The 13724-nt window shown below is 36.8% G+C and overlaps 3 protein-coding genes across 3 annotated transcripts in view; 1 reads left to right on the top strand and 2 right to left on the bottom strand.

Moving 5' to 3' along the window:
• Positions 1-13724, top strand: part of zbtb11 (zinc finger and BTB domain containing 11) — a 505104-nt gene that overhangs the window by 303463 nt on the left and 187917 nt on the right. The window lies entirely within an intron of this gene.
• On the bottom strand, positions 159-2107 carry smx5. The gene is made up of 5 exons (XM_033991955.2): positions 2044-2107; positions 1772-1839; positions 1500-1530; positions 1362-1421; positions 159-683 (listed from the first exon to the last, which is right to left on the bottom strand). The coding sequence occupies exons 1-5, from the start codon at positions 2044-2046 to the stop codon at positions 558-560; spliced, it is 288 nt and encodes a 95-aa protein (XP_033847846.1). The 5' UTR covers positions 2047-2107; the 3' UTR covers positions 159-557.
• On the bottom strand, positions 2642-13277 carry inpp5d (inositol polyphosphate-5-phosphatase D). The gene is made up of 27 exons (XM_033991952.2): positions 12950-13277; positions 12293-12356; positions 11349-11484; positions 10383-10509; positions 9578-9718; positions 9405-9495; positions 9096-9173; positions 8952-9029; positions 8743-8866; positions 8050-8156; positions 7835-7937; positions 7495-7691; positions 7179-7296; positions 6994-7090; positions 6558-6696; positions 6366-6474; positions 6145-6233; positions 5855-5936; positions 5693-5782; positions 5512-5622; positions 5340-5419; positions 5129-5216; positions 4888-5034; positions 4572-4629; positions 4201-4350; positions 3335-3739; positions 2642-2909 (listed from the first exon to the last, which is right to left on the bottom strand). Exons 1-27 carry the CDS (start codon positions 13087-13089, stop codon positions 2900-2902), a joined length of 3159 nt encoding a protein of 1052 aa, XP_033847843.1. The 5' UTR covers positions 13090-13277; the 3' UTR covers positions 2642-2899.

Raw genomic sequence — 13724 nt, 5'->3', positions numbered from 1 at the left:
AACAACAAAAAAAACAAAAAAAAATGCAATATGTGTGGACCAATTGTGCATAATCACTATTTAGCACAATAGTGTGTCATTTTTATATTAGGAATATTCAGTGTTTAATATTGATTTAAATCCATCATGTTTTAGATAAAGTGATGAAAAATACCAAATATAAATAAAATATTTTATTTTACGTTAAGTAAAAAACAAGTTAACATTTGTCATTGTACGTAATAAATCAGTGCTGATGCAAATTAACAGATTTTTCATTGCGCCCTTTGCATGCTTTTATTTCACTCCGCTTGCTTTATCAAAAATGTATTCAATATTTTTTCTTTAACAAAAACATGATAAATGAAGTCTTCTCAAAGGCCATTTAGACTAAAGGATTTTTTGCAAATAATTTTTCGATAAAATAAAAATGCAATTCAACAGGCATGAAAAGTATGGCCTTGAACACAGCAAACACTTAAGATACACAAGTGAGACAAAAATTACGAAAACCTACTTATTTTACAAAAACAATCCACCTCCCTCCCCAAACCCCATAAGCCCTCCCTCCGGCTCCATCACTGCTTCTGCTGCATGGCCTCTTTCCGAGCAGCGTCCTGGAGTAGCTGTGTGTCCACTTCATCTGCTGGGAGCTGAACGTACCGCACCACAGAGCCCCGGATAAAGCAGTTTTTCACAGACAACTGATGACAAATAGACAATGAAAAAAAATAAAGTACATATTTGACACTTTGGGTTAGTTGTAACAGTATGTAGTTAGCCCAGATAACAGGAATGGGCTGGGCTTGCCTGGCAGTGCCATCCCTCCAGTTCCTTGTATATTAGGATGGCAGTGCCAGGCAAGGGCTGGGCAGGAGGGTCATGGTAAAAAAAACGATACTGTTGTTACCATCAGTCAAGCTCTATTTGTAGTGTACTTTTATATAAATCAGATTAGGGTATCAATAAACAGAAAATAACATTTACAGTAAATTTGGTAACTGTTTAGTTATCCAGCTAAAACAGACACATTTAATGATAAATTAACACCAACTAATGGTGGAATCTCAGTCAGTTTGCTTCAACAGATGCTAATTCTGATTACTTGCACAGACACACATAAAATTTTATATATATATATATATATATATATATATATATATATATATATATATATATATATATATATATATATATATATATATATATATGTTCAGGTTTATGTTCTAAAAATAAAATCCAACATTAGACATAAGGCTGTTGGGTAGTCTTGTTTTTATATTTGGGGGCTGTGAATGTCAATGGTTGTTATTATGGGGGTTACAATAGAAAAAGGTTGACCGCTGGTCTAAAGGAGGTCTGTGGCAATCCGAGGGACTCACCATGTGTGGATACTTCTCTGGATCTGTGACATTGATGTCTGTGAGCTTTATATTCAGGTACTGCAAGGAAAAAGGAAAACTTAAAACAAACAAACAAAACAACAACATTGAGTGGTGAACACTACAGGACTTCCCTACCTGGTCCACCGAATGTAGTGTCCCACAGATGCTGAATGTGGAGAAATGATCATAGGTCAAAATAGCAAAAATAACATGTGAGATATGAATAAGGTGCAATCTGACAAAAGTGCGGTCAGTGACAGTTGCATACTTAATGTGTGCAGTGGGGTGTGCTTTCCGTGCAACTGGTCTTTTATGTCCCACTGACACCTACATTACCCATTTGAAGTGCTTGAATGAATTTGACTCCACATTTTAGAGTAGATGTAACTTAACAACAATGGATTTACCTCAGGTCGTTTTTTAGTTCGACCACAACATCTTTGCCCACCAGAGATTTGAAAAACGAGTAGAAAAGCTGTGAAAACAAGCAGAAAGACAAGGGGCTATTAGCCAAAGAGCGGCGGCTATTTCAAAATGCGACACGAGCTAGCTACACTAACAGCGAGCAAACAAACACGTGAACATTTACACTTTATAACACAGAAGCGTAACTTTAAATACATAATCTGCGTGATATTAATGCACTCATAAAATGTTATACTAAAAAAAGCTAGCTCACCATCTTCGTTTCTTGTGCTTTTTCGTCCTGTGTTGATGAGGTCACCGTGACGTAAGCTGCGCGACAACTGCGCGACACCTGCATGAGCGCGCGAGGGAGCCAGATGTGCGTGTGCTTAAAGAGAAGTCCTTTGATAAACAATACAAACAAAATAAACTAAAATCACATATTTATAGTTATAACTAAAGCGATCCTTCTCGTTTTATGCAGGGCACGGGCTGTGGGCTGTCAACGATGTGTAGGATAATCATTTCACACATCCGAGAGATTTTTTCTTTCATGATGTTAATTCTTACCCTAACCCTAAATTTCGATATGTAAACATATTTTAAACTCGATAATGTATGGATGTATAATACCTTTATAATATATGGGTAAATCTTGTATTTCACAGATTTTCACGTCACATTCTGACCGATTGCAGTACATAAAAAATACAGCAGATGGCGCAAAAAGCTAATAATCTACTGTAGACATCAGCGATGCTCCAAATGATCGATTAACAATGTAGTGATAATAATAATCTTATTTTGTGCTTGTTCTAAATTTAACACTCAATTTCACATTCATAACGCACAAAAGTAAACACACCAAAAACTACAATAAAATATTTTATTTTTATAGCCAATATATATATTTAAAAAACAGACCATGCTTGTGCAATTAATACTTTGTGGTACCTATTTACTAGCTTGACTAAAATAGTGTGGAAAAAAGAAATGTAACAGAAACTATCCCAAACCCCAATCTTCAGCGGGTGGGTATCATAAATGCACTGTCCAAAGTGAAATGGCTCCAACTTCTTGCAGGACAAAAAGGAACATCACTTCCAATGGGGCCACTCATTCCTGAAATTTCATGATGCACTGAAGAAAAACAGAAATAGTAAGAAATTCTTTACTCCACTTGGTAAGAAAACAATATAGTTATACATATGCCTTGTGAAAAATTGAAAATTGCAAAATATGTTTACCTTTTCAAACACATATGAACATGACCCAGTAAAACTAGAGTTTGCCAACTGTTCATTGTTTTTTATTTTTAATAGTCTGCGTTGGACAGTGCCGAGGTAGGTGAACTATTGCACTTGGTGTATAAATCATACTTTGTATTAGTTGTATAACAGTTGTGTTACTGCTTGCCTTCTTGACTCATAGTGTTGTGCCATTATAAACATCTATTACACACAGAACCATTTTCTTTGTTTGTCATTATTACAGCATTGAAGGTTATTGTATATGATTTTTTCCAGTATAGTCCTTCCCAACTGACAGAACAAAAAGTAACTCACAATCTTGGTGTCTGCCCAGGCCTGGTTGGTGCTTTTTGTTTCCCTGGGAGCTCTGCCGCCTCTCTGTAGTCTTTAAGTTTCACAGCTGGAGGTTCTGGGGGCCCTGGTCTGGACTTAACTGGTAAACGTGGCTTATTCACTGTGTTGCTATCGGAGCGAGAGGGCACCACTAATTTCTTGGCCTTGGCTTGGTGTGTGGTGGTAGGAGCTGTGGTTTGGGTGCTGGTTTCTGAGCAAGTGAAGGAGCGAGTGCGGGGAGTGGGCACTGGGGGGCGATCTGGGTCAATATCTGATGTTTTGACACACATGGTGTCTGGAGGTAATAGCACCTTCTGTTGGTCTTTGGAGCGAGAGTGAGATCCATACAGTGGGTTGTCGAACATCTCAGATCTCTTTCCATCCTCACTTAAAGCAAAGCATTAAACAAGATTGTGTTATTTACATTTTAATAATGTAATAATTACACTTTTCAAAGCGTTACACTATAGTCATTATTCATTCATTTCCACAATTGGTGATGGTAAGATACTATTGTAGCCACAGCTGCCCTGGGGCAGACTGACAGAAGCAAAGCTGCCAATCTGCACCATCAGCCCCTCCAACCACCACACCACACCACTTTCATACTAGGCAATGTGGGTGAAGTGTCTTGCCTAAGGACACAACAACAGAACTTGGTCCGAGCAGGACTCGATCCTCCAACCTGCGGGTTGGGGGACCAACACTCTAACCACTGAGCCACTGTCGCCCCATTTTGATTATATCAAAAACACAAAGATGTTAGTCAAAAAAATCAACAAAGAGCGTTTTCCCACCATTTAAATCCATTTGAAGGTATAAACTAAAAGTACAGTTGTAAAACTCACGCTGGCTGTTTCATGGTGGGACTGCGTGACCCCGGAGCAGGCTTGGGCTGCATACTGTAGCTCCAGCCCTTTTCCTTCATGTTCCCAGTTTTGTAGGGCAGTCCCATATAATTGGGGTTAGAGATGTCAAGAGCCTGAGAGAGACACAACCTAGAAAAATGTGATGAAGAGAAGAAGTTCAGTGTGAGGAGGTCTGCTGGCATCTCCCCCATACGCACTGTAGCAATACATATACTTATACTTTTTGATTGTTGTATTTCCCTTAAAATATGCATTAACTATATTTATATAGTATACTAAAGTGTTTAAATAATAAATAAAGACAGGTGTCCAAAATCTATGGTAAAGTGACTTTAAAGTGAGCATCTTACTTGTCTCCACTTTTGCCTTTTGAGGATGTAGGATCATCTCTTTCAACTTTGATGAAATCTGTAGACAAAAAAGATAAAATATTAAACTTATGTAATATATTTAAGTTTACTTGTCAGGCATACAAAGGAGGTTGAACATGAGCTCAATACAACTTAATACACTTTTTTGTGTGTGCCATTTTATAGTGGAAAAGTTGCAGTTCTAAAAGTATGGGCTTGCAGTCTGTTAAGTTTATACTCCATTGCAATGCAGCTCAAATCACGTGACTATGAGTAAATAGTTGATTTATTCAGTTTATGGGTCCACTAGACTTACCATATAATTTTTCTGTAGGTTTGCACTGCGTGGTGTTCAGTTGGATACCTCCTTTCAGAGTGCCCGTCTTCTCTCCGTTGTGAGTGAGAGTGATCTGAAACTCGGTGTAGGAAAACTGGGCTGCTCTGAGCGCCACACAGCCCTCACCTTTGAATACAAAAACGATTTATACTTAATACCACTTTATTATGTCATTGTATAATTATTACTTTGATATTAGATTTGTGTTAGAGTTACTGACCATAGGACTCATCACAGTCTGTGGACTTGATACAGATCAGGATGTGCTGGTCCAGAAGGTACTCCGGGTCAGAGATAATAGGAGTTAGCTGGAAATGTAAGAAAATATTCACTATATCTTACTACTGATGCACTGCATGATGCAAAATCAATTTGAAATCTATATGTTCCTAATCTACAATGCTACTGTAATTAATACATCATTGCTTTACCTGAACTTGGTTTCCAAACCACACTTTTATGAATCCATTTGTGTGTGGAGTGTTTTCTCCCTCTGCTGTTTTCACTGGTTCTAGTGAGAAAAAGTTATTTTGGCATCTAAACTTAAAAGATGTTTTTTTTTTTAATAATGTCATAAACTTTATTCATATTGATTGCACTTACTTTCTAAACAGCTTGAATGGAACTCAATGAAGAACCTTGTTTGTGATTTTGTCAACAGAGTGGCCATACAGTTCATGATCTGGATCCCGCTCTGTGGTGCAGTGTCTGGGTCTGGAATAAAAAGACTCAGTTGTTTTGACAGTTACGATGGAATCTTTTTGGATATATATCTCTGCTGTACCCTGTTTGGACACAAACTGTGAAACCACTCCCACTTCATATGATGCAAACACAGGTGAGTGGTCACTCGTCATGATGTCATTAGTGCAGCCTGTGTGATAAGTCATGACTGTTAGATAGAGTTATTAACTACTTTCATTCAAATGAAAGATAATTCTGCTACCGTAAGCATGGCAGTTAACATGAACCAAAGGGTAGGACTTTCGTAGTACTCGATCACACCAGGAAGGCAAATTGTACTTTGTCTGAAAATAAATAAATATATAAATAAACAACAAAATTACAAATTTTAATATTAATCTGAAACCACTTCAAATGTAGTATTCTATTTGTATGAAAAGACACAATATACAGCACTTACAGAACATAAGAAATCTACTTTCAAATACTTATTATCTTCTATTATTTTGAATATCTTTCTTTGAATAATGCACTGGTCACACTTAATCTCACCCCTGTGGCTTTGGCCTTTGTGTAGGCGTACTTCTCTCGAGTGTATCTCTCAAAGCGGTAAGTAGGTGCAAAAGTGATTTCCTCTTCATCTGGAAATAAACCCCTAGTATTTAGGTTAATGTAGTATTACAAAACAGGAAGGTTTGAAATAAATTTAACAGTAAGTCTCAAATATAGTGTTAAAATAGTTTGTTACTGTTATTATACTGAGGACCTCTCACCAAAATGTAGAAAGACTTTCCCATCACTCCTCTCCATGTTCAGCTGGTCTTTACCGAGCAGTTCCTGGTACTGCTGCTGCTTAATCTTTGATACTATGTACTCAGCTTCCTGTTAAGCACCAAGGACAAGATATTTTATTAGGTATTTTGATGAATTTTCATCTTGTGTTTTTGTGAAGTGAAGGAGCTTACAATGGCCTGCATTTCTACCCTGTAGTTGAGGTCTCCAAGCCAGAACAGGTGAGTGAACTGGTTTGTGATGTCAAATGGTGTTAGCTTCTTTTCTCCCAGGTTTAGAAATCGCAAGATTGAAATGTAGTTCTGATTTCGCCTGTAAATGCAACAGCCGAATTAAAATAGAACCTAGACACTAACACATCCTCGCAATTGGTACTAGATATATTCTCTATCAAATACAATTGCAATCAAGTATCACCACTAAATATTATATAAAGTGTGTAAAATGTTACTTTTCCTCGTAGTCTGTAACTTATTTGCTAAAATTGATAGCCCTATGCAAAATCACAGCTGCTATAAGTTCCTGCTGGTTCCTATGGCAACTTCCTGATTAAGGTGGCTAGTAATAAGGCCTTGTCTTATCATCTTAAATATGGTGCAGCAATCTTACCTGAGCTTCTTCTCACTCCCAGATGTCAGGTGACTGTTAACGAAACCAAACTTGGTCCCATTGAACATAAAGGATACACCCACTGCCCCTTTGTTTCCTGTAGAAAAAAAAAAAACAGTGGCATGGCATGTAAAACCCCTTTGAATACATGACTTTAACAGCATCATATAAAAAGATAGTGTTACCCAGTGTATTAGCGATCCCTGTCTTCACACTGTCTGAGAAGATGTGAGAGATCTTGTTTTCGTGCTCAGGTTTTGCTAACACCACAATCCTGATGTTCCACAGTGTGTGAATGGCCACCTAATTGACAAAGGATACTTCATTTATTCCAGCTTTATAGTTTGATGTATGAAACCATTTACTACTAAACCAAGACCAAACCAGGACCAAACTGGGACTAAACCAAGAGAAAAACGCCATTAGGAATAACTATATATTTCTTTGATCGTATTAGTCGAGGGGGTTTACCACACTGACATGGCTGCAGCCTTCTCTCACCTGTTTGAAGCTGATGTTGGTGATGTTCCTCAGGGTACTCTTGACTGTATCCACCCACTCCCTCTCCCCCAGTGGGTCCTCTTGAGTCCCCACCACATAGATGTCGTGTGGGATGTGCTCCGCTGTGTCGTCTCTGGTCTTGCCCTGGCCTTTGCACAAGAACCACGAGCTGATGTTGAGGGGCGGCGTGGCGTTTCCTATTGAGAGTTACATGTTAGATCTGTGGATAAATGCACTAAAGCACTTTGAGTTCCTTTGTGTACAGATTGTGCTATACAAATAAACTTGCCCCTATTAAAATTACACTTTTTTTTTTTTTTTTTTTTTTTTTTAATCATACCCATGTTCCAAGTTCCAACAAAAACTGTGATCATGTCTGGTTCAGGTTTGTCGGAGTGCTTGTTCTTCATCAGTTGCAGCAGCTGACAAAAACCTTCCCTTTTCTACAAATCATTTTATACATATAAATGTATTGATATTTAAATATACACATAAATATATTGAATAAAACACATTCATGTCTTGTCTTGTTGACTATACAAATATGAGGATTACCTTTGCATCTTCAAACACAAACTCTTTCCTCACAACTTTCTCTTTCTCTGTCTCCACATTAATGCTGATCTTGGCTGGGATCTTCTGAGATTTGACCAACTGTAAAACTGAAAAAACAAAAAAACAAAAAACAAACACACTTATTTTCTATTACACATATACCTAGAGTTCTTACATGTATTACATTTGATTGTAGTATTATTTATGTTAGACCTTTTTTAATTGCTGATGCAGATTGTGGTTTTGTGCAGCTTTAAGGACTAAGCCTGTCTGACAAATGTGACTTGTGTGGGGCCAATTGTGCATTCAAGCAGCAAATACTAGGCACACAAATCCCCCTTCCTATGGCAACACACAGCAGGTGGCTACATTACTATTATGATACTGTCCAAATATCCTTTCATACCATAAATAATGTGAATATAGAACCTTTATCATCTTACAAACACTTTTATTTTTTGGTGAAAAATAAATAAATAAATAAATAAATAAATAAATAAATATATATATATATATATATATATATATATATATATATATATATATATATACTTTAATAGAAAAAGGAAAATGAGAAATGTTTTAGAATTTGCTGTTAAACAGGAGTATCACAAGTTTTTAAGGGATCGAATGGCAACACACTCTGAAAACATACAGTTATTATTTAAAATGGAAACAAAAGTGATTTCTTACTTTTGTTGTGGACGTAGTATTTGTCTTCAGGGCCATCTTTAGACTTTTTATAGAATAACTTTCCACTCTCTACATCCACTTTGAGAAACATTTTTGTGGAAATACCAAGAGATTCTTGCTTAACCTACAGTTATAAAAAATCTTTACTCCAAATTGTGTCTTTACCTTTATAAAACTGAAAAAAATGAAGTTATTTGGTTATTTGATACCTCAAATGTTACAGCAGGTATAAGGGATTTTCTATGGCCTCCTTCATAACCAGCAGACTCAAATACTGCACCTTTGGCCTAAAAGAAGAACAAACTATGACATCATCTTTTGTTAAGCAGGAAGATTGTATTATTTTATTTTACCTTATCTTCAACAGAGTAGAGCAGTTTAGTCAGTTGCTCAAGTCTAAATGACGTGGACTGGAGTGAATCAAATGAAATCTGAACAACACACATTAAGTAACACTGTGAAAACATTCTGATCGATGTCATTTGAGTGAATGCAGTTTTTTTTAAGGCATCTATAAATGTACAAATGACACAGCAAAACTGTGAAGTGAATCTAACAAAGCAGTCACCGAGATTTAAACTTCTGATATGACTCAGGATCTTTACAGACATGCCACTCAACTGCATGACTGTTATTACTGTAGTATTCTGAAATGTACTCACTTGTCTGGACAGGTGCCCGATCCCTGGAGACAGCTGCTGGTCCAGGACACGGTTCACCATCTCCAGAGACGGCAGAACGCGCGAGATCTCACTATGTCCAAAACAAAAGCAAGTAGTAACTGTTGCAAATAATGTTACCAATGTAGTCTTAACCATAGATGGAGGATTTGTACTTGTTGAGATTTTTGCAGATTATCATGGTGAGTTTCTTCAGTCCGGGGAGGTTGGGGTTTCCATTTTGTACTTGTTCAACGTCTAAACAGATCGAGGTCCTGAAATACTCTTGGAGCGCCACCTGATGCTCCTCTTGTAATCTGAATCAGTTAGAACAAGAACAAAATATTTACAAGAAAAGACTTAAGAAGAGATTTGTGGAAGCCATAGTATTATTGATGCAAGAGTCAAGAGTGTGATGTGTACGTGAGATGGAGGTGATTTGCAGCTGAAAAGTTTTAGCAGCAGAAAGGACAATAAGACATTTATTCTTATTACAGTATTACAAAGATGTTAGGTCTTAATTAAAGCGAATGGTAATGTTCATCTCTTTTCTCTTTTAGTAGACAATGCAAGTTTACAATGCAAATGAAAGGGAAGTAAAAGGATTCTGCATAAATAAGTAGAACAATAAACAGAAGGACATAGTTGCGTCATTGTTCCAGCTTAAATGTACAAAGAAGTTAACTAGAATGCAAAACAAAACAAAAAATACTCAAACTGTGCATATACTTACATAAATACTAACAGCAGTGTGTCACAGCTTTTAGTCGTGTATATATAGAATGGAAAGTTGTGGTGATTTAAGATCTCTAGAGATAATACTGAACCACAGAACTTTTAAAGATATTTTAAAACAAAACTAATATGGACAGCATGCACTATAAAAACAATACATTAGACTTGTCACTTACTATTTTCAATCTGTTCTTAATATATCTAACATATATTTCTTCTAAATGGTTATGAGGTTGTTCTACTCACACAGATAGATCCATGTGCTGCAGTCTGCTCATGTACGTATCTAACAGAGACTTTGTGACTTGTTCTGTGTCTTTGGTGTCACTGGTTGAGAAATTTCGTGGAGGGAGTTGAGGAGGAAGGCTGGATTCTGCACAGAAAAGAATAATTATACTTTTACAAATTCAGCCGTGCAGTAAAGAAGTTAACTCACTGTGAGATTAATAGCACTAATTTGGCTAAAAAGAGTAAAAAGAGAAACAGTAACAGGCTCTCAATATCCAGTACATTCACTATTAAACTCTTTCTTCTCAGAATCAGAAGACTTTTATTGCCATCGTTTGTGACAGTTCACAAAGTGCAACATAAAACACACTGAATAAATACAAATATAAATAAGGGCATGCACAAAGTTAAAAAGATATGCTTAAAAAATTAAATAAAATACTTAGAGGTAGAAAATATATACAACAGCAGCATCAGAACAACTTCTCTCAGGTCTGTTGCTACAATCCCATTTTAAAGCAATATTTTACTGCAAAACGTTAATGTAATGATAATGTTAATTATTACACCTTATATTTCTTAAATGTGTTGCTTAAAAAGATACGTGGCTTAATGGTTGACACGTTTTGAAGATTAGACAGTGGTGCAGAGTGGATGTGATGGGAGTTCAACCACCAACACAGGCTCACAGTTTTAAACTTTCCTGAAATACATACTGTTGTTGTGTCCCTGGGCAAGATTAGAGTCACAATATTTGCCTGGTTGTGCATGAAGGGCATCTAAGTAAAAAAAAAAAGAAAAAAGAAAAGAATAAGTCCAAAATCATTGTGTCACTGATTTGCAAAAAGTTAGAAGGGGAAAACTAAAATGTGATATTATTGTTAGATATTAATTATTCTGTTATTAAGTGAATTATTTATTTAACCTATTCCTACCTCTGTATTTGGTGACCTTATATACCTTATATACCTTATAAGTGTTTACCTGTGTCGTCCTCCATCTCATCCTCTCTCTGTACGGGATACTGCAGATGTGTGACCAGGCCCATGCTGGGGTTGTAGTAGGCGTCCACCAGCTCAGGGAGCCCAGAGAAGAACCGAATGGGCACTCCCTCTGAGGCCTACGGAGAGTCACACATTACATTTACATTTCCCCATTCCAGAATAAAACTGACTTCTGTCTAGTGAATGAAAATGTGTTTTAGGGTTTGTCCATTTGACAATTTAAGTTTGTTTTATAATGGAACTTACATGGACGACAGAGGGATTACACAGACTCTTCTCTGTGAGCTGGCAAAGACTTCAGTGTAACCTAATTCTTACCGTAAATTTATTTTAAAATGCCTTTGTGGAGTTTAAAAAAGAATCCAAAACAACTAACCATAACCAAGATTTCATATTTGCCCATGACGAACAGTTATTATCACTTTGAAATCATGGACACTACGATGGGGAAACTACGATTAGCAGAAGCTCAGTTGGACCCATTTGCACATTAAACTGAAAGTTGATTGTTAGACCCTCACAACTGTTCCTGCACATTGTAGGCTAGACAATTCATCACCTTGTATGCGTAAATCTATTTGTGGGAGCAGTACAGTTCAGAGACACTGTAGGGCAGCTCTAATGGAGACTAAATAGTGCACTAAATTATCAAGCAACTTTAATTATGAAGGGTGCAGTCATCCAAATAATACAAACTCTCAAATATTTAAGGACATTCTTGTTTCTTCATATACATTTTTATAGTAGACATATGTTGCAGTAAAAATGTGCTTGAAGTTAGTGCAACTCATGATGTGATTGACCAAACTGCACTGCACAGTAAAAACACATATTTGAAAACCATAGTCAAATTAGGCCATAGCTGTACAAGAGGATGTATTAAATATAACCCAACATTCAAATATGGTGGCACGTTTACCCGACCTGCACAGAGAGCTTTTTGTCCTCATTGGGCAGGATCCTGTAAGTGTACACGCAGTTTTGGTATCTGCAAACAGAATGCACATTTTGAGTAGGGCTGCTAGATAGATCACAACTGAAATGATAGGGTTAATATAATCCTCTGAAACAAGTATTAAACCGTATAGATCGTCTCCAGCACACGCTCTGTTGCCTCCAGCAGTGGAGTGCAGCCTGAATATGTCAAAGTATGACACAAAATGACAGTTTTGACAGGTTTTTATAAGAACCTCTAAACGATTAAAATGTTGATTAAAATTATTTCTCACTGGAGAGCTTTAAAATTAGCTATATCACTGGAGTTACAGGTCAGATCTGTGGAGAGGCGTCCGCACTCACATCTTTTTCAAGTGAGTTGGTGAGGTCAAAAGGTGTTACTTACTTTATGCTCACTATTCAACTAAAGGGGAACTAAACTTGCAGTGTGCACTTGCATCTGTGAAGTTTAAAATTCACTTTTAACTGATGTTGCATTTAATTTTATGAATGTTGTTCTGTAACATTATAATATATCCATCATCATTTATTGATATGTTAAGCAATACAACATCATGATATTTTAAACAGAAAATGATGTTTGCTAAATGAAGTATTTTCAAATAAAACTGTGAAAATACTTACAGGACACAGAGGGCATATGCACCCTGGATGGACTCACTATCCCGAATGAGGAAGCTCCCATCTCGAGGTTCTTTGGACAGCAGGTCTTCAGCTCTAGACCGTGTTATCATGCCATGGTACCAAGGCTGGTAAGTGGGCATCCTGACTGCCCTCCAAACCTGCTTCAACTACACCTACAACTTTATCATCAAGTTAAAATCCTTTCCCCAATCAGCATCAAGCCCTATTTTATTTAATCATTGGTATCTTTGAGACTCTTATTCTGCCCTGTGTCAAAAACTGCAAAAGGAAGCAACTAGTGGCTCACAGTTTAACTTCCTCATTTGTCAGGCTGGAGGAGGAGGGTCCTATAGCTATATCTATAAACCCAAAATAGTTTTTCTGTTACACACTATCGACCTTTATCTCAGAGCAGCAATCATTAACCCAACACTCAAAATGTATTTGCTGCATGTGCTTTCAATTGTAAATAATACGTGCGTGTTATCAACATTGCCAGTTTCTATATAAAGGGGAAGTGGCCCTAAGCATGATATGATACAATGCAGCTTGGTACAGTTATAGCTATACATATTTGAACATACATATTTTTTTGGTTTGTTTGTTTTTTGTCTTAACAATGGACATCACAACTGCCCTATGTCCTGATGCATTGATAGATTTTATAATGGAAAACTTATATGTAGCGAAACAAGGAAATGCAACTTTACTGTGGTTGTTCATGTGATGGACAGGAAGTCTTGCTGAAATAAAGGGAGGAGAATTAAGGCAGTGC

Source organism: Periophthalmus magnuspinnatus, chromosome 4 (assembly GCF_009829125.3).
Source record: "Periophthalmus magnuspinnatus isolate fPerMag1 chromosome 4, fPerMag1.2.pri, whole genome shotgun sequence".
Lineage (NCBI taxonomy): Eukaryota > Metazoa > Chordata > Actinopteri > Gobiiformes > Gobiidae > Periophthalmus > Periophthalmus magnuspinnatus.
Note: the sequence above shows the minus strand (reverse complement) of the source record. Positions and strands in the feature narration are given on the sequence as shown.

Coding starts and splice junctions, on each gene's coding strand:
- smx5 (XM_033991955.2), bottom strand. Junction 1,422..1,499: donor CACTACATTCGGTGGACCAG/GTAGGGAAGTCC, acceptor TTTTCCTTGCAG/TACCTGAATATAAAGCTCAC. Junction 684..1,361: donor CAGAGAAGTATCCACACATG/GTGAGTCCCTCG, acceptor ATTTGTCATCAG/TTGTCTGTGAAAAACTGCTT.
- inpp5d (XM_033991952.2), bottom strand. CDS start 13,089: ATGCCCACTTACCAGCCTTGGTACCATGGCATGATAACACGGTCTAGA. Junction 5,035..5,128: donor AGACTGTGATGAGTCCTATG/GTCAGTAACTCT, acceptor TTGTATTCAAAG/GTGAGGGCTGTGTGGCGCTC. Junction 4,630..4,887: donor ACCTACAGAAAAATTATATG/GTAAGTCTAGTG, acceptor TTTTGTCTACAG/ATTTCATCAAAGTTGAAAGA.